Here is an 18,844-nt window from a genome sequence, read left to right on the forward strand (position 1 = left end):
AAAACAGATACCAGGAAGAGAGTTCAAGGGTTTAGCTCACAGCAAAGATTTTGGGGCTAGTGGAAAATAGGAATGAAGTATTAATAAAGCTAAAGGTAGAAAAACATAGATAGGAGGAAGTGTTTTCAATAACTGCCAGTGTTTGCAAATCACCTTCCTGGGCTGGAAAGGGCATTGATAGGCTGTCTCTCTTAAAAAACGAGGGGCAGCATAGACACATAGCTAAGAAGAGGTATAACAGAAATTAAAATCCAGTTTACCAACTTCCAGTCCATTTCCTTTTCCACTTTATACCCATTGTTGAGCTAAAGCTGTACAAAGGATGGTAAAGGTCATAAGTCGGTGAGTTACAAAATCAGACCAATGCTGGAAAGACCCCAAGGTTTCCCACATCAACCTGCTGATGTGATCAAAATCCCATCTGCTTGAGAACTTAAATCCTCTTGAAGCTGAAAGCCAAGAGTTTTCCCTCATGCTCAAGTCATTCAGTCCTCCTGACAACACAGTGCTGAGAGTTATGGAAAAGGACCTTATTTCCTTAAGGGAATGTTATTTTTTCTTATTAAATCATTGAGTCCATCTTGTGGTTCTTAGGGGGGAAGATTGTTTACATTTTGTGTTTGATTTCTGGTTTTTGTCATTTCTGAAATTTTGGCAGAAAAATGGCACAAAGGACACTTCCCTAGAGGGGACAATGTTTACCTGTTCCTCTTTCTGTCTTCTGGCTCTCCCATGAGAGTGACCCTCCCCTAGGGAATGTTATCACTTTTAATTTAGTTACAAGTAGTCAAATTGATAGTAGTTTGGGATTTTTTTCCTGTTTTCTTGTATTTAGGTGAAATATGTGGGCTTCCCTGGTGACGCAGTGCTGGAGAGTTCGCCTGCCTACGCAGTGGGCACGGGTTCGTGCCCCGATCCAGGAAGATCCCACATGCTGTTGAGCGGCTGGGCCCGTGAGACATGGCCACTGAGCCTGCACGTCCAGAGCCTGTGCTCCGCAACGGGAGAGGCCACAAAAAAAAAAAAAAAAAAGAGTCAGTTTTTGAAAAATAGGTCAAAAATTCAGCAATGCCCTCTTCTCATTCCTTCTACCCCATGAATCCAGCCCTCTCCACCAATGTGAGTGACTCTAAAGACAATGGCTAATGAATACGTGGTTTTGCTATGAGAGAGGAAGAAGAAAGGAACAGTGCACTTACTGACTCTGAATCAGGCTGGGGCTGCTGCCATTGCCTTCATTCATCAAATTGGAATGATATCCTATAGGGCTACCTTCACTCATTTAGTTTTCCCAGGATTAGGGAATATGGTCACTGACACAGCCCAGAGCCTTGGGTGAGCTCTTATATTCCTTTGCAAGACACACCCATATTTAGAGCGAAGAGACGGATGGAAGTTTCAGTCACCCACCTTAAGGTGTTGGAGGGCAGGATGCCTGTCAATTTAACTATGACAGTTTTACCACAAGAAAGAAATGTGAAAATTCTGTCATTATCAAAAGTGAGTTCATATTTCACAATTGTCCTCCAAAGGCATACTTTATTAATCAAGACCCTATTACAATTTACTCACTAGGATAGATTGTTATATCTTTTCAGAGTCTTTTAATCTAAATGGTATCTTTTCCCACAACACTGTGTTTCTCAGGAAGTCAAGAAGCATGGGCCATTCTGTGTTTCTGATTGCTATTATTTACTTTTTCTCAAATAATTCTTTTACTGTAGCAAGATTACTTCTCAACTCATGCTATCTATATTTCCATGAAATATTGTTTTTTCACACTTGAATTTCCACTGAGCTCTAAATATAGTTATGGCTTTGCATTTAAATATTTTTCGTGAAGTAAGTTCTTTTTCCTTTGTAACAAAAGAATCTGTTGGTTGTCCTATCCTTCCTGTTAGATTATTTGTGTGTTCTACTGACTTTTGGATTCTGAGGACATGAATCAATTACAAGCTCAGTTGCATTGACTGCATCTCACACAAGCTGGCCTATAAAAACCACTTGAGAGTCAGGGTCTGCAGAGAATTCCAGCTTAACATATTCCCAGACTGACCAAAATAAACCTGAGCCACTTAGCATGTATCGCATCCTTGCCAAAATTGCCAACTCAGAAGTAAACATGACTAAGGAATTTTACTTCTTACTAAGAAGTAAACATGAAGCTGATCACCCTTTCAAGTAGAATGCAAAAATAAGTGACCCTTCTTCTACAGCCAAATGATAGTTTGCGAGGCAGTTGTCAGCAGCCCAGGGGAGTGAGCACCTTGATGAAGTAGAGATCTAACTTACATGCAATGTAGGATCAGGTCTACAATTTCATCCATCTCTTGCTCTTACCCTTGCTTAACCCTCTCTCATTCTTCCTTTGATTCTGCATCATTTGACTCTAGTCCTCCTAGGCTTGAAATTCCTCCATTGCCTCTTATTATATCACATTATTTTTATCCATCAAGGAAGTTCCATCTCTCAGAAGATCAGCAAGGCAAGTTTCCACATTTCATTTTCCTTAAGATTTTGGCTCATCTATTGAGTTGTGAGATGATTATGAAGTTGCTTTAAACCTAGCTACCATGTAGAAGAGGCAACACTGAACCACCGTCTCCTCTTACTTTCATTTCCTTCTCTGACCTCACTTATCTGTGACACTTGTCATCCCCATACTCACCTCCACTTATCATCCAACATTTATTTAATTCTACTGAACAATTTAAAAGAAATACATGTGTATGCCTGCAGGAGTGAGCACTTGAGACATCAACCAGAAGAAATACTCCAGTAGATGTGCCCCTTAAAAGTTAATACCACATTTTGTGCCACAGTTGCCTATCAGGGAAGAGTCGGGGAAAGAATAAACTTCAACTGTTCCTGGAAAAAGTGCTGACCTGTTAATGAGAAACAGGCAATATCTGTGGCAATTCCCAGGCTTTGCTGGGAAGAGACTCCTCCCCATGGCAGGAATCTCCTTGAACCAAAGCCAGGCCCTTCCCATGACCCCTGTCCTGGCTCCCCGATCCTGTTATTCATTTAAGTGCCACTCCCTCAAATCCTCTTATAAAAACCCCGTCTTTTCTGCCCCGACAAACCAGTGCAGATCCCTTGCAAGAGAAGTAAGTAGGTGCTGAGACAAGATGACACCCCTGACAGGAGTTTCACCTCACATATTTCAGGGAAGGTATACAAGGATCCCTGTCCTCAGAGAATGCAGGAGCTCTGAGAGCAGGCAAAGGCAGTCCTGGGAGGCCCCAGGTGTAGTAGGATATATAGATTTTCAGATTCTTTCCAGAACTATGGAAGGGGATGGAAGCCATTAAGATGGATTTATTCCTAGGGAACTAGACAGAGGAAAAGACAAGAGGTACAACAGGGGGTTTCTCACAGTCTCTCTCTGACCACCCTTTTTGTAGTTCTCTGGTTGTCTCCGCACATCACAGACAAAATGATGCCTTCCATGGGCGTCCCCAGCCTGTCCTGGATGCTGCTCTCCTGCCTGATGCTCCTGTCTCAAGTCCAAGGTGAGACTTTTCTGCCTCTAGCACTGGGTTCCCAGTGTTTGCTCAGGGCCAAGAAGAGGAGGAAAGCTCCTGTGTGCCTCCCGTGGTAATGGTACATCCCCACACAACAACACTGCCTGCAATTCCTGCATCATCATCCTTCCTTCAGGGTAACTAGTGGTGGGAGGTACCTCAGTGGTCCAGTAACAGTGGGATGAGATGATTCTCAATTTTCAGTAGAGTCTAATTTATGTGGGTATATTAAGGAGGGAAAGCATAGAGTGTCAGTAATGAGATGAGTAGAAGGAGAATGACTGGAGGATCCAGTGTAGAAACAGTCAGCCAAGACGAGGAGAAGGCTTGGACTTTTGAATAAGGCAGATGAATAAAAAGAAAACAGACCATCTCCCAATTACTAGGTCTACTTTATGATTAAGAAAAACTCCTGGAAATATTGGCACTGGTGACAGGCAGTCAGGAGTTTGGTGTCACTGCCTCAAGCTGTGGCACCACAGATATTCCTCAAGGTCACCTCCCCACTCCAATACCCTCTCTCCATTTTGCCCCATCCCTCTCCTTTATTTCTTCCTCGCCAGGGGAAGATTCCCAGAAGAAACTGCCCTCTGCACGGATCAGCTGTCCGAGAGGCTCCATGGCCTATGCGTCCTACTGCTATGCCTTGTTTACAACACCTAAAACCTGGATGAGTGCAAACGTGAGTGCTGGGATTTGCAGTTCGGGCTGGTAAGGAGAAGCAAATTAGAGACAGGGTTTGGGGGCTGGGAGTTCCATTCTCTAGAGTTTCTTGAGGGTGAGAATGAGCACCTCATCTTTTGCAAACACAACTCCTTCTCACCTACCTTGTTCCTGCCCTTCCCTCAGTGAGGGTCTCAAGCTCCTCCCCAGTCTCTCCCTTCTCCACACAGATGGCTTGCCAGAAGAGATCCTCAGGACAACTTGTGTCTGTGCTCAGTGGGGCTGAGGGATCCTTCGTGGCCGCCCTGGTCAAGAACAACTTGAAAACCGTCTCAGATGTCTGGATTGGGCTCCATGACCCCACAGAGGTACGCTTACATCCTCTCTAATCTGTTACCTTCCAGGATGCTATGGCCACACAGGCCTGCTCGCTGTCCCCTGTGCCTGCCTAGGAAATAACGTAGAGATCCCTAGAGCTTGGAGGTCGAGGGGGTAATTGAAGAATGGAGGGCCTTGAGACCAGCTGCAGAGCTGAGTTCTGTGCAGGTCTCCAGTCTCCAGCTAAGGTTAATGTGCCTCTTGTCAAGCTTTTACACAATTCACACACCACGTCTTGATTCAGTTTGCTGTGCATCCCTGAGTCTGTACATGTTGCCCTTAGCAAGTGCTAAATGAGTATTTAGGATTGATGCATTTTTCCCTTATAAAACATATGTTGTCTTGGAGGTTCAGAGGGTAATCACAAATGTACCACCAAGTGTAGTTCACACAGTGTCAAGTTACTCTGAGGGGTTCTATTCGTCTTTGTGATTATTGACTTTTGAATTTGCCAATAGAAGCAAAGAGTTAGGGATTGTTTCCCAGAGGAGAGCTGTTGGGCATCACCTGGTAGAGCAGAACTAATTCCATGATGCTGGGGAGGGTACCAGGTGTTCCAGCTGAGGGAATCGTGCCAGGAGACCTCTAAAGGCCTTTCCAATTCACCTGACTCCATCCTCTGCTCTATAGGGCTCTGAGCCCAATGGCAGTGGATGGGAGTGGAGTAACACTGATGTGCTCAATTACGTTGCCTGGGAGAAAGATCCCTCCACCAGCTCATCCCCTGGTTATTGTGGGAGCCTGTCCAGAAACTCAGGTAGGAAACAGAGGAGGTCACTTCTTTCCAGCCTTTTCCATCCCCTCATCCCCTATTTCTGGGTCTGGTCTTCAGAGAATCCCCCTGGGATGGAACTGTTCATCTGTTCCCATCTCCTCTCACCTCTCCTTTCTTTCTCTCTCTTTCCTCTGGAGTGGGACCCTGGTGACTTTGAGGGAGAGCCTTTGAGTCCTAGGCCAGAAGCTGGGATGTGTCCCCATTGGTTTCTCACCAGCTCCATTCACTTGAGCTCTTCTGTCTCTTCAGGCTATCTGAAGTGGAGAGATTATAACTGTTCTGTGAACTTACCCTATGTCTGCAAGTTCAAGGGCTAAGTCAGATGGGAAGTCACTAGCCTGAGTCTGGTGTGCAGCTCATCATGGACTTGGAACCAAGAGTGAAGACCTATCCCGGAAAGGGGAATCCTCCCCACACCCCCAACCTGACCCCCTCATTCTGGCCTTCCCTGTCTCTCAGCCTCATTTCAGGCATTTGTGTGTGTGTGTGTGTGTGTGTGTGTGTGTGTGTGTATGCATAGCATGGCCTGAGGTCTTGTAGAACAGTAATAAATATCTTATTCCAAACTTACCTGCTTTTGTGCTCTTGTCTTATAACAAGACTCTGAGGAAGATGTTTGTATGGGAAGAATCTAGGGGTGGCCTCTGTCAAGTTTCATCCAATTTCCTTGGAAAATGACTGAATGTACATTCCCACCAGTGTATTTGTGATGAGTATGTAGGCCCTGTTCCCTTAGGAATTGGGTTGTGTTATACAAAGGCATTGCTTCCCCACACACTATACTGCCCATTCCTCCTGATGGTATGACACAAGCAGCCTTCGTGTGGTCCCATGCTATTTATTATAGAATGCACTTCTGAAATCATTTGCTGTGAAGGATCATGAAGGATCTATTCCTTTTCTTTAATGTGAAATCCACCTTGGATCATGACTTTTATAAAATATAGTCAAGAATAAATTACTTGGACTGACATGCAGATCATTGGCAGTTGTCATTGTTTTAAGAAAGAAGCAAACTGTAGGTATGGCACTCCGTGATCCCAAACTTTACTACAAAGGAACAGTAATGAAAAGAATATTGTACTCAAAAAAAACAGACATATAGGTCCATTGAACAGAATAGACAGCCTTAAACTAAACCCATACTTATATGGTCAATTAATCTTCAACAATGAAGTCCAGAATTTACAGTGGGAAAAAGACAGTGTCTTCAACACTGGTGTTGGAAAACTGACAGATTCATGCAAAAGAATCAAACAGGACTGCTTTCTCACACATATACAAAATTGAAATCAATATGCATAAAAAACTTGCATTTAATACCTGAAACAATAAAACTGCTAGTAGAAAAACATAGGGAGTATAGTCTGTGACATCCTTCTTTTTTTTTTTTAAAGGAATTTTGCTTTTAAAATATATATATATATATATATATATATATATATATATATATTTATTTATTTATTTATTTATTTATTTATATATGGCTGTGTTGGCTCTTCGTTTTTGTGCAAAGGCTTTCTATAGTTGCGGCAAGTGGGGACCACTCCTCATTGCGGTGTGTGGGCCTCTCACTATCGCGGCCTCTCTTGTTGTGGAGCACAGGCTCCAGACGCACAGGCTCAGTAATTGTGGCTTATGGGACTAGTTGCTCTGTGGCATGTGGGATCTTCCCAGAACACCACTCAAACCCCTGTCCTCTGCATTGGCAGGCAGATTCTCAACCACTGCACCACCAGGGAAGCCCTGTGACATCCTTCTTAACAATATATTTATGGATCTGTCTCCTCATACAAGTGAAACAAAAGCAAAAATAATCAAATGCGACTAGGACAAAATAAAAAGCTTTTCCACAGTGAAGGAAACTATCAACAAAACAGAAAAACAGCCTTCTAACTGCGAGAAAATATTTGCAATAGGGGGTCAATGTCCAACATACTCGAAGAACTTATACAACTCAACATCAACAAAAATCAAGTACTCTGATTAAAAAATGGGCAGAGGATCTGAGTAGATATTTTTCCAAAGAAGACAGCCAATAGGCATATGAAAAGATGCTTAGCATCACTAACCATCATGGACATGCAAATCAAAACCACAAAAAGGCACCACCTCACACCTGGCATAATGGGTATCATCAAAAAGACAACAAATTACAAGTGTTAGTGAGGAGGTGGAGAAAAGAGCGCTCATGCACAGTTGGTGGGTATGTAATTGGTACAGCCACTATGGAAAACATTATTTCACAAAATTAAAACTAGGACTTCCAGGTAATCCAGCAAATTCACCTCTGGGTGTTTACCTGAAGAAAAGAAAAACACTAATTTGAAAAGGTAGGTACACTCCAATGTTCATTGCTGCATTATTTACAATGGCTAATGCACAGAATAAACCTAACTATTCATCAACATATTAATGGATAAAGAAGATGAGGAATATATATTTTATATGTATAAAATTTATATAATAGAATATTACTTAGACACGAAAAAAACTGAAAGATTTTGTGACAATATGTATAAATCTAGAGGGTATTGTGCCAAGTGAATTAAATCAGAGAAAGACAAATACAATATAACCTTACTTATATGTGACTTCTAAAATATAAAGCAGACAAATGAAAAGAAATAAAAGCATTCATAGATACAGAGAACAAACAGGAAGTTGCCAGTGGTAAGGGGTGTGAAATATGGGAAGGGGATTAAGAGGTGCAAACCTCCAGTTATAAAATAAATAAGCCATGGGGATGCAATATATAGGAATATGGTCAATAATATTATAATAACTTTGTATGGAGACAGATGATTACTAGACTTATCATGCTGATCATTTTATAATGTATGCAAATATCCAATCATTATGTAGTACAGCTGAAACTAATGTAATATTGTATGTCAATAATATTTCAATTAGAATTATCAGTAATACTGTATCAGTATGGTTCATCAGTTGTATCAAGTGGTAAGTCCCTGCATTACCATTTCAATAATTCCATACATCTAAAACTATTCTAAGAATTAAAGCCTTTTTAAAAATGAATTACTAAAATTGAAATATAAAAAAAGAGTTACATATGTTAAGAAACCATTTATAAAATTTTAGATTTCATAGACAAAACTAATCTGCCAAATTGCTATAAAAACTTCTAAAATTTTACCCTGGATTTCTGTAGTTATCTTGCACAGGTATGGCAACAAACAGTTTGAGGACTAGCAGCATTTCATGGACCACACAATTAGTTCCTTATCCCTATAGTTGCTGAATGGTATCACTTTCCTGAGTACTTGCAAGAAATGCCCAGTGGGTTTTCTGTCCTGTGTCCTGGAAACATGCTCTGGCCTCAGTCGGGACTAGAGTTGGGAAGGCTTAATATCCTGTGGGGTCTCTACTCATATTTTTTGAATAAATAAAAAGAGTGAATAAATGATGATTTATTTGAAAAGAACCACTTACATGAGTGAAGACGGTTGAAATTTTCATTGAACCTAAATATTTTTAGACCATTATACTACTCACTACCTCATTTCCGACACATTCTCAGCCTCATATCTTGTGTAAAAATATTTGGCCAATTGCCCCATCTGAAAGGGGGATGTCACCTTGGTCAAAATCTTCTATGTGAGCCAAGAGCCACTCAGCATTGCTACATAGGTATATTTGCCAGATAAAATAGAGGACTCCTAGCTAAATTTGAATTTCAGATAAGCCACAAATAGTTTCTTGGTATTAGTGTATATCAAATATTACATCTTTGCTCAACTTGACAGATATTGCATATTTGCCAAATCTGATGATACTACATATGGAGGTTTTCATTCTTAAATAAATAGATCAGATGAATTGACAGTGTCTACTTTCCTTAATTGACATTTAGCAAGTTTCCTATACCCTTTTAAGATAGGCAATCTTTCTTCAAAGAGAGAATCACCCATTACATCTGAAACTAGGTAAAAGTATATCTTTTCCTTTCCGTAAGGAATTTTTTCTATTATTATCTGTCAGAGTTAGGAAGTATTTTCCCTTTATTCTCTACAAGCCTGTATATAATATTTAAAATATGTGTTTTGGGGTAGTTTGGTAGGACTCTTCCAAAAACACTCTAGACCTAAACTTTTCTTTGTAAGAATGTATTTTTAATATAGATTAATTTTTTAAGATAGATATAGTAGATTTTAAGATTTTCTTGATTTCCTCTAGAAGAATTCAGAATTTTTCAACCTAGATATTGAAAGAAAAACAAAAAAAAGCTCATTTAGGGATGGCACGATTAAAAAAAACCAATAATGACAATGATTCCAGGCACTCTGTATTAAATCCAGGATCTCGGCAGTAGTGGTGCTCCATAGTTCCTTGATTGTGTTCCACTTTTATTACAGCTTTATTGAGGAATAGTTGGTAAATACAGATATCTGCACATAATGTATATAACTTGGATAATTTGGACATATGTATACATATGTGTTACCATCACTGCAAACAAGGTAGTAAATATATCCATCACCTTTGAAAGTTTCCTTATGTCCCGCTTCTTGGTTTGTTTCTTTGTTTCTGTGGTAACAACACTTAACATGAGAACTACACTCCTAATAGTTTCTTTTTTTTTAAACAGTTTTTTAAGTGCACAATATCTTATTGCTAACTATAGCCACTGTGTTGTACCACAGATTCCGTAAGCTTTTTCTATATCTATTGATGATTGTGTGCTATTTACCCTTTATTCTATTAATGTGATGTACACTGTTGATTGATTTGCATATGTTGAAACATACTTGCATCCGAGGAATAAGAACCACTTGTTCAGGGTGTATTATACATTCAATGTTCTGTTGAATTCGAGTTGCTAATACTTTGTTGAGGATATTTTCAACCATGTATATCAAGAATATTGACCTGAAGAGTTCCTTATTTATGGTGTCTTTATCTGAACATATTTCAGAATGGTTACTTATCTCTTCACCATAATAATCTGGTGGGTTCCCAGAAAGAAAAAGCCATGAGAGAGTGGAGACTCCCTAGACAGGGGCCTCCAGGAGTCTCTTACTCATAAAGCCAATCCACACTCAGCATCCAACAAGTTGTCCAAATTGCAATTTCATGTTTCTAAAAGTTTATAGATCTAGCAGTTCTGATCCAAGTAAGCAGAAATGAGAAGGTATCTATGTAATGGGGTGCCTCGGCAGATTGCCCAAGAAAAGGAGATTACCCCAGGAAAAGTTGTTGGTGTTAAAATTATTCAGATTTTTTCCTGTTTTAATAAAGAGAGTGACAACTCCCAATGATCTGCATGTCAGTCCAAGTAATTTATTCTTGACTATATTTTATAGAAGTCATGATCCAAGGTGGATTTCACATTAAAGAAAAGGAATAGATCCTTCATGATCCTTCACAGCAAATGATTTCAGAAGTGCATTCTATAATAAATAGCATGGGACCACACGAAGGCTGCTTGTGTCATACCATCAGGAGGAATGGGCAGTATAGTGTGTGGGGAAGCAATGCCTTTGTATAACACAACCCAATTCCTAAGGGAACAGGGCCTACATACTCATCACAAATACACTGGTGGGAATGTACATTCAGTCATTTTCCAAGGAAATTGGATGAAACTTGACAGAGGCCACCCCTAGATTCTTCCCATACAAACATCTTCCTCAGAGTCTTGTTATAAGACAAGAGCACAAAAGCAGGTAAGTTTGGAATAAGATATTTATTACTGTTCTACAAGACCTCAGGCCATGCTATGCATACACACACACACACACACACACACACACACACACACAAATGCCTGAAATGAGGCTGAGAGACAGGGAAGGCCAGAATGAGGGGGTCAGGTTGGGGGTGTGGGGAGGATTCCCCTTTCCGGGATAGGTCTTCACTCTTGGTTCCAAGTCCATGATGAGCTGCACACCAGACTCAGGCTAGTGACTTCCCATCTGACTTAGCCCTTGAACTTGCAGACATAGGGTAAGTTCACAGAACAGTTATAATCTCTCCACTTCAGATAGCCTGAAGAGACAGAAGAGCTCAAGTGAATGGAGCTGGTGAGAAACCAATGGGGACACATCCCAGCTTCTGGCCTAGGACTCAAAGGCTCTCCCTCAAAGTCACCAGGGTCCCACTCCAGAGGAAAGAGAGAGAAAGAAAGGAGAGGTGAGAGGAGATGGGAACAGATGAACAGTTCCATCCCAGGGGGATTCTCTGAAGACCAGACCCAGAAATAGGGGATGAGGGGATGGAAAAGGCTGGAAAGAAGTGACCTCCTCTGTTTCCTACCTGAGTTTCTGGACAGGCTCCCACAATAACCAGGGGATGAGCTGGTGGAGGGATCTTTCTCCCAGGCAACGTAATTGAGCACATCAGTGTTACTCCACTCCCATCCACTGCCATTGGGCTCAGAGCCCTATAGAGCAGAGGATGGAGTCAGGTGAATTGGAAAGGCCTTTAGAGGTCTCCTGGCACGATTCCCTCAGCTGGAACACCTGGTACCCTCCCCAGCATCATGGAATTAGTTCTGCTCTACCAGGTGATGCCCAACAGCTCTCCTCTGGGAAACAATCCCTAACTCTTTGCTTCTATTGGCAAATTCAAAAGTCAATAATCACAAAGACGAATAGAACCCCTCAGAGTAACTTGACACTGTGTGAACTACACTTGGTGGTACATTTGTGATTACCCTCTGAACCTCCAAGACAACATATGTTTTATAAGGGAAAAATGCATCAATCCTAAATACTCATTTAGCACTTGCTAAGGGCAACATGTACAGACTCAGGGATGCACAGCAAACTGAATCAAGACGTGGTGTGTGAATTGTGTAAAAGCTTGACAAGAGGCACATTAACCTTAGCTGGAGACTGGAGACCTGCACAGAACTCAGCTCTGCAGCTGGTCTCAAGGCCCTCCATTCTTCAATTACCCCCTCGACCTCCAAGCTCTAGGGATCTCTACGTTATTTCCTAGGCAGGCACAGGGGACAGCGAGCAGGCCTGTGTGGCCATAGCATCCTGGAAGGTAACAGATTAGAGAGGATGTAAGCGTACCTCTGTGGGGTCATGGAGCCCAATCCAGACATCTGAGACGGTTTTCAAGTTGTTCTTGACCAGGGCGGCCACGAAGGATCCCTCAGCCCCACTGAGCACAGACACAAGTTGTCCTGAGGATCTCTTCTGGCAAGCCATCTGTGTGGAGAAGGGAGAGACTGGGGAGGAGCTTGAGACCCTCACTGAGGGAAGGGCAGGAACAAGGTAGGTGAGAAGGAGTTGTGTTTGCAAAAGATGAGGTGCTCATTCTCACCCTCAAGAAACTCTAGAGAATGGAACTCCCAGCCCCCAAACCCTGTCTCTAATTTGCTTCTCCTTACCAGCCCGAACTGCAAATCCCAGCACTCACGTTTGCACTCATCCAGGTTTTAGGTGTTGTAAACAAGGCATAGCAGTAGGACGCATAGGCCATGGAGCCTCTCGGACAGCTGATCCGTGCAGAGGGCAGTTTCTTCTGGGAATCTTCCCCTGGCGAGGAAGAAATAAAGGAGAGGGATGGGGCAAAATGGAGAGAGGGTATTGGAGTGGGGAGGTGACCTTGAGGAATATCTGTGGTGCCACAGCTTGAGGCAGTGACACCAAACTCCTGACTGCCTGTCACCAGTGCCAATATTTCCAGGAGTTTTTCTTAATCATAAAGTAGACCTAGTAATTGGGAGATGGTCTGTTTTCTTTTTATTCATCTGCCTTATTCAAAAGTCCAAGCCTTCTCCTCGTCTTGGCTGACTGTTTCTACACTGGATCCTCCAGTCATTCTCCTTCTACTCATCTCATTACTGACACTCTATGCTTTCCCTCCTTAATATACCCACATAAATTAGACTCTACTGAAAATTGAGAATCATCTCATCCCACTGTTACTGGACCACTGAGGTACCTCCCACCACTAGTTACCCTGAAGGAAGGATGATGATGCAGGAATTGCAGGCAGTGTTGTTGTGTGGGGATGTACCATTACCACGGGAGGCACACAGGAGCTTTCCTCCTCTTCTTGGCCCTGAGCAAACACTGGGAACCCAGTGCTAGAGGCAGAAAAGTCTCACCTTGGACTTGAGACAGGAGCATCAGGCAGGAGAGCAGCATCCAGGACAGGCTGGGGACGCCCATGGAAGGCATCATTTTGTCTGTGATGTGCGGAGACAACCAGAGAACTACAAAAAGGGTGGTCAGAGAGAGACTGTGAGAAACCCCCTGTTGTACCTCTTGTCTTTTCCTCTGTCTAGTTCCCTAGGAATAAATCCATCTTAATGGCTTCCATCCCCTTCCATAGTTCTGGAAAGAATCTGAAAATCTATATATCCTACTACACCTGGGGCCTCCCAGGACTGCCTTTGCCTGCTCTCAGAGCTCCTGCATTCTCTGAGGACAGGGATCCTTGTATACCTTCCCTGAAATATGTGAGGTGAAACTCCTGTCAGGGGTGTCATCTTGTCTCAGCACCTACTTACTTCTCTTGCAAGGGATCTGCACTGGTTTGTCGGGGCAGAAAAGACGGGGTTTTTATAAGAGGATTTGAGGGAGTGGCACTTAAATGAATAACAGGATCGGGGAGCCAGGACAGGGGTCATGGGAAGGGCCTGGCTTTGGTTCAAGGAGATTCCTGCCATGGGGAGGAGTCTCTTCCCAGCAAAGCCTGGGAATTGCCACAGATATTGCCTGTTTCTCATTAACAGGTCAGCACTTTTTCCAGGAACAGTTGAAGTTTATTCTTTCCCCGACTCTTCCCTGATAGGCAACTGTGGCACAAAATGTGGTATTAACTTTTAAGGGGCACATCTACTGGAGTATTTCTTCTGGTTGATGTCTCAAGTGCTCACTCCTGCAGGCATACACATGTATTTCTTTTAAATTGTTCAGTAGAATTAAATAAATGTTGGATGATAAGTGGAGGTGAGTATGGGGATGACAAGTGTCACAGATAAGTGAGGTCAGAGAAGGAAATGAAAGTAAGAGGAGACGGTGGTTCAGTGTTGCCTCTTCTACATGGTAGCTAGGTTTAAAGCAACTTCATAATCATCTCACAACTCAATAGATGAGCCAAAATCTTAAGGAAAATGAAATGTGGAAACTTGCCTTGCTGATCTTCTGAGAGATGGAACTTCCTTGATGGATAAAAATAATGTGATATAATAAGAGGCAATGGAGGAATTTCAAGCCTAGGAGGACTAGAGTCAAATGATGCAGAATCAAAGGAAGAATGAGAGAGGGTTAAGCAAGGGTAAGAGCAAGAGATGGATGAAATTGTAGACCTGATCCTACATTGCATGTAAGTTAGATCTCTACTTCATCAAGGTGCTCACTCCCCTGGGCTGCTGACAACTGCCTCGCAAACTATCATTTGGCTGTAGAAGAAGGGTCACTTATTTTTGCATTCTACTTGAAAGGGTGATCAGCTTCATGTTTACTTCTTAGTAAGAAGTAAAATTCCTTAGTCATGTTTACTTCTGAGTTGGCAATTTTGGCAAGGATGCGATACATGCTAAGTGGCTCAGGTTTATTTTGGTCAGTCTGGGAATATGTTAAGCTGGAATTCTCTGCAGACCCTGACTCTCAAGTGGTTTTTATAGGCCAGCTTGTGTGAGATGCAGTCAATGCAACTGAGCTTGTAATTGATTCATGTCCTCAGAATCCAAAAGTCAGTAGAACACACAAATAATCTAACAGGAAGGATAGGACAACCAACAGATTCTTTTGTTACAAAGAAAAAAGAACTTACTTCACGAAAAATATTTAAATGCAAAGCCATAACTATATTTAGAGCTCAGTGGAAATTCAAGTGTGAAAAAACAATATTTCATGGAAATATAGATAGCATGAGTTGAGAAGTAATCTTGCTACAGTAAAAGAATTATTTGAGAAAAAGTAAATAATAGCAATCAGAAACACAGAATGGCCCATGCTTCTTGACTTCCTGAGAAACACAGTGTTGTGGGAAAAGATACCATTTAGATTAAAAGACTCTGAAAAGATATAACAATCTATCCTAGTGAGTAAATTGTAATAGGGTCTTGATTAATAAAGTATGCCTTTGGAGGACAATTGTGAAATATGAACTCACTTTTGATAATGACAGAATTTTCACATTTCTTTCTTGTGGTAAAACTGTCATAGTTAAATTGACAGGCATCCTGCCCTCCAACACCTTAAGGTGGGTGACTGAAACTTCCATCCGTCTCTTCGCTCTAAATATGGGTGTGTCTTGCAAAGGAATATAAGAGCTCACCCAAGGCTCTGGGCTGTGTCAGTGACCATATTCCCTAATCCTGGGAAAACTAAATGAGTGAAGGTAGCCCTATAGGATATCATTCCAATTTGATGAATGAAGGCAATGGCAGCAGCCCCAGCCTGATTCAGAGTCAGTAAGTGCACTGTTCCTTTCTTCTTCCTCTCTCATAGCAAAACCACGTATTCATTAGCCATTGTCTTTAGAGTCACTCACATTGGTGGAGAGGGCTGGATTCATGGGGTAGAAGGAATGAGAAGAGGGCATTGCTGAATTTTTGACCTATTTTTCAAAAACTGACTCTTTTTTTTTTTTTTTTTTGTGGCCTCTCCCGTTGCGGAGCACAGGCTCTGGACGTGCAGGCTCAGTGGCCATGTCTCACGGGCCCAGCCGCTCAACAGCATGTGGGATCTTCCTGGATCGGGGCACGAACCCGTGCCCACTGCGTAGGCAGGCGAACTCTCCAGCACTGCGTCACCAGGGAAGCCCACATATTTCACCTAAATACAAGAAAACAGGAAAAAAATCCCAAACTACTATCAATTTGACTACTTGTAACTAAATTAAAAGTGATAACATTCCCTAGGGGAGGGTCACTCTCATGGGAGAGCCAGAAGACAGAAAGAGGAACAGGTAAACATTGTCCCCTCTAGGGAAGTGTCCTTTGTGCCATTTTTCTGCCAAAATTTCAGAAATGACAAAAACCAGAAATCAAACACAAAATGTAAACAATCTTCCCCCCTAAGAACCACAAGATGGACTCAATGATTTAATAAGAAAAAATAACATTCCCTTAAGGAAATAAGGTCCTTTTCCATAACTCTCAGCACTGTGTTGTCAGGAGGACTGAATGACTTGAGCATGAGGGAAAACTCTTGGCTTTCAGCTTCAAGAGGATTTAAGTTCTCAAGCAGATGGGATTTTGATCACATCAGCAGGTTGATGTGGGAAACCTTGGGGTCTTTCCAGCATTGGTCTGATTTTGTAACTCACCGACTTATGACCTTTACCATCCTTTGTACAGCTTTAGCTCAACAATGGGTATAAAGTGGAAAAGGAAATGGACTGGAAGTTGGTAAACTGGATTTTAATTTCTGTTATACCTCTTCTTAGCTATGTGTCTATGCTGCCCCTCGTTTTTTAAGAGAGACAGCCTATCAATGCCCTTTCCAGCCCAGGAAGGTGATTTGCAAACACTGGCAGTTATTGAAAACACTTCCTCCTATCTATGTTTTTCTACCTTTAGCTTTATTAATACTTCATTCCTATTTTCCACTAGCCCCAAAATCTTTGCTGTGAGCTAAACCCTTGAACTCTCTTCCTGGTATCTGTTTTACATGATTTCCCATTAGGATTAAATGATCTATAATGACACTTAGCTCTAACACTCTATAATACATGACATAAAACAAAAAGTGCTTGGCAAAGCATTAAACACTAACATTCTGAGTTACAGATCTAGGAAGTATTCAACTGGGTCATGATTTGTCTAGTACCATCAGACTATACCACAAATGACCCTACACTTATTTGCTCAGTTAAGCAGACTTAGTAGTCCACCAGAAGTCTTTAAGCAGTATTTGGAGCACCATGCTTTTTGGTTTCAGATGTGACTCCTGTGGTCCCAGAGCCAGATTTCAGTGGATGTGCACCTGTGGGTCTGCGCTGGTGGCTTTGTGAGCACAAGCCCTGAGGCACACCCAGGATGATTGCCTGCATTCCCGTGGTTGAGGCTGGGCCAAGGGCAATGTCATCAACAGTCCTTTGTGAGGCCACACCAAGGGTGACAGGTGACACCACAGACCACACTTCCCAGTGGACAGCTCCTGCAGAGGAATACTAAGTGACTCCTCTCCCAGCAGGAGTGCTCCAGTCCTGCCTACCTCACACCAAAGCTTGGAAATGGATATGGGGGTTTCTATCCAACAACTGGGGAGCAGACCATGTCCCAACAGGGCTGTGACAACCACAGAGCAAAGAGGAGACCTGCTCAATGTCAAGTGCAGGCTCTGGTCACCACAACCACAATCACACCCCCTATCTAAGCGATCTGCCCAGCACACACTGAGGAAAGGTATGGAGGCATCCATATAAAACAAACAACACTTGCACCAAAAATATGAGACTCATGCAGGCTACACAGGGATGCTCCCACTTAAAATTAGCTCTTCAAGACCACAGAGAGTCAGAGAAATATAAATAAATATAAGTAAAATGAAGAAGGAGAGGAACCACTCCCAATTAGAAGAACAAGAGAAGTCCTGAAAGAACAAACAGTGAAACGGACCTTTCCATTCTACTAGATCTTGAGTTCACAAAGGAGGTAATAAAAACACTAAAGGAATTAAGAAAAGCAATCAGTATAAAGGGAGACCACAGTAAAAAGGAACTAGAAACTTAAAGATGAACCACTTAAAATTAGGAAACTCACTTGCCAAGACCAAGCTGAGCTAAAGGCATAATTAGAAAAATAAATAATGCGAGAATGAATGAGTGACCTGGAAAATAGAATAACGGAAATCACTGAATCACAACAGCAGACAAATAGACAAATGAAAGAAAAAAAAAAAAAAAAGAATGAAAGCCATATATAAGACCTATGATATAATGTAAAGCACGCCAATCTATGCATAATAGGGATCCCAAAAGGAGAAGAATGAGAAAAGGGGATTGAAAATATATTTGAAGAAAGTATGGATGAAAAATTCCCAAAGCTAGAAAAGCAAACAGATATCCAGGTACAGGATGCACAGAGGGTCCTAAACAATATGAACATAATAGATCTACATCAAAACATATTCTACTTAAAATGACAAAATTTAAAGATAAAGAGAGGATTCTAAAGGCAGCAGAGAAAAATAAATAATTAATTATAAGGGAACCCACATAAGGCTATCAATTCATTTCTCTACAAAAACGTTGTAGGCAAGAAGAAAGTGGCAAGATGTACTTGAAATCCAGAAAGGGAAAACCTGAAACCTAGGATACTCTACCCATAAAGATAATTTTTCAGTATAGGAGAGATAAACGATTTCTCAGAAAAGCAAAAACTAAAATAATACAGCAATACTAAACTAAATATTCCTAAAAGAAATATTGAGAGGTCTTTCTTTATAAAAAAGAAGTAGGAATCTAGGGGAAAGAGAATATCAAAATTGTAAAGTAAATCACTTAATTAAGCCAGTACACAGATTTAAAAAAAATAAGAAAAAATTTGTGAAAACAATGATAACAA

The 18,844-nt window shown here is 41.6% G+C and overlaps 2 protein-coding genes across 2 annotated transcripts; one reads left to right on the plus strand and one right to left on the minus strand.

The window, feature by feature from the left end:
* Window positions 1-3,076: 3,076 nt before the first annotated feature.
* Window positions 3,077-5,911, plus strand: LOC132435626 (lithostathine-like). Its single transcript, XM_060027732.1, has 6 exons — window positions 3,077-3,110; window positions 3,408-3,515; window positions 4,091-4,209; window positions 4,421-4,558; window positions 5,199-5,325; window positions 5,593-5,911. Exons 2-6 carry the CDS (start codon window positions 3,440-3,442, stop codon window positions 5,658-5,660), a joined length of 528 nt encoding a protein of 175 aa, XP_059883715.1. The 5' UTR covers window positions 3,077-3,110; window positions 3,408-3,439; the 3' UTR covers window positions 5,661-5,911.
* A 5,122-nt stretch (window positions 5,912-11,033) lies between these two features.
* On the minus strand, window positions 11,034-13,868 carry LOC132435627 (lithostathine-like). Its single transcript, XM_060027733.1, has 6 exons — window positions 13,835-13,868; window positions 13,430-13,537; window positions 12,736-12,854; window positions 12,387-12,524; window positions 11,620-11,746; window positions 11,034-11,352 (listed from the first exon to the last, which is right to left on the minus strand). The coding sequence occupies exons 2-6, from the start codon at window positions 13,503-13,505 to the stop codon at window positions 11,285-11,287; spliced, it is 528 nt and encodes a 175-aa protein (XP_059883716.1). The 5' UTR covers window positions 13,506-13,537; window positions 13,835-13,868; the 3' UTR covers window positions 11,034-11,284.
* Between the last annotated feature and the right edge of the window lie 4,976 nt (window positions 13,869-18,844).

This window comes from Delphinus delphis, chromosome 12, assembly GCF_949987515.2.
Source record: "Delphinus delphis chromosome 12, mDelDel1.2, whole genome shotgun sequence".
In the NCBI taxonomy this organism is placed as follows: Eukaryota; Metazoa; Chordata; class Mammalia; order Artiodactyla; family Delphinidae; genus Delphinus; species Delphinus delphis.

Excerpts from the sequence above, each read along its gene's own strand:
- LOC132435626 (XM_060027732.1), top strand. The coding sequence starts at position 3,440 with ATGATGCCTTCCATGGGCGTCCCCAGCCTGTCCTGGATGCTGCTCTCC. Across the intron at positions 3,516-4,090 it reads GCTCCTGTCTCAAGTCCAAG|GGGAAGATTCCCAGAAGAAA; the intron begins GTGAGACTTTTC and ends CTTCCTCGCCAG. Across the intron at positions 4,559-5,198 it reads GGCTCCATGACCCCACAGAG|GGCTCTGAGCCCAATGGCAG; the intron begins GTACGCTTACAT and ends TCTGCTCTATAG.
- LOC132435627 (XM_060027733.1), bottom strand. The coding sequence starts at position 13,505 with ATGATGCCTTCCATGGGCGTCCCCAGCCTGTCCTGGATGCTGCTCTCC. Across the intron at positions 12,525-12,735 it reads AAACCTGGATGAGTGCAAAC|ATGGCTTGCCAGAAGAGATC; the intron begins GTGAGTGCTGGG and ends TTCTCCACACAG. Across the intron at positions 11,747-12,386 it reads GGCTCCATGACCCCACAGAG|GGCTCTGAGCCCAATGGCAG; the intron begins GTACGCTTACAT and ends TCTGCTCTATAG.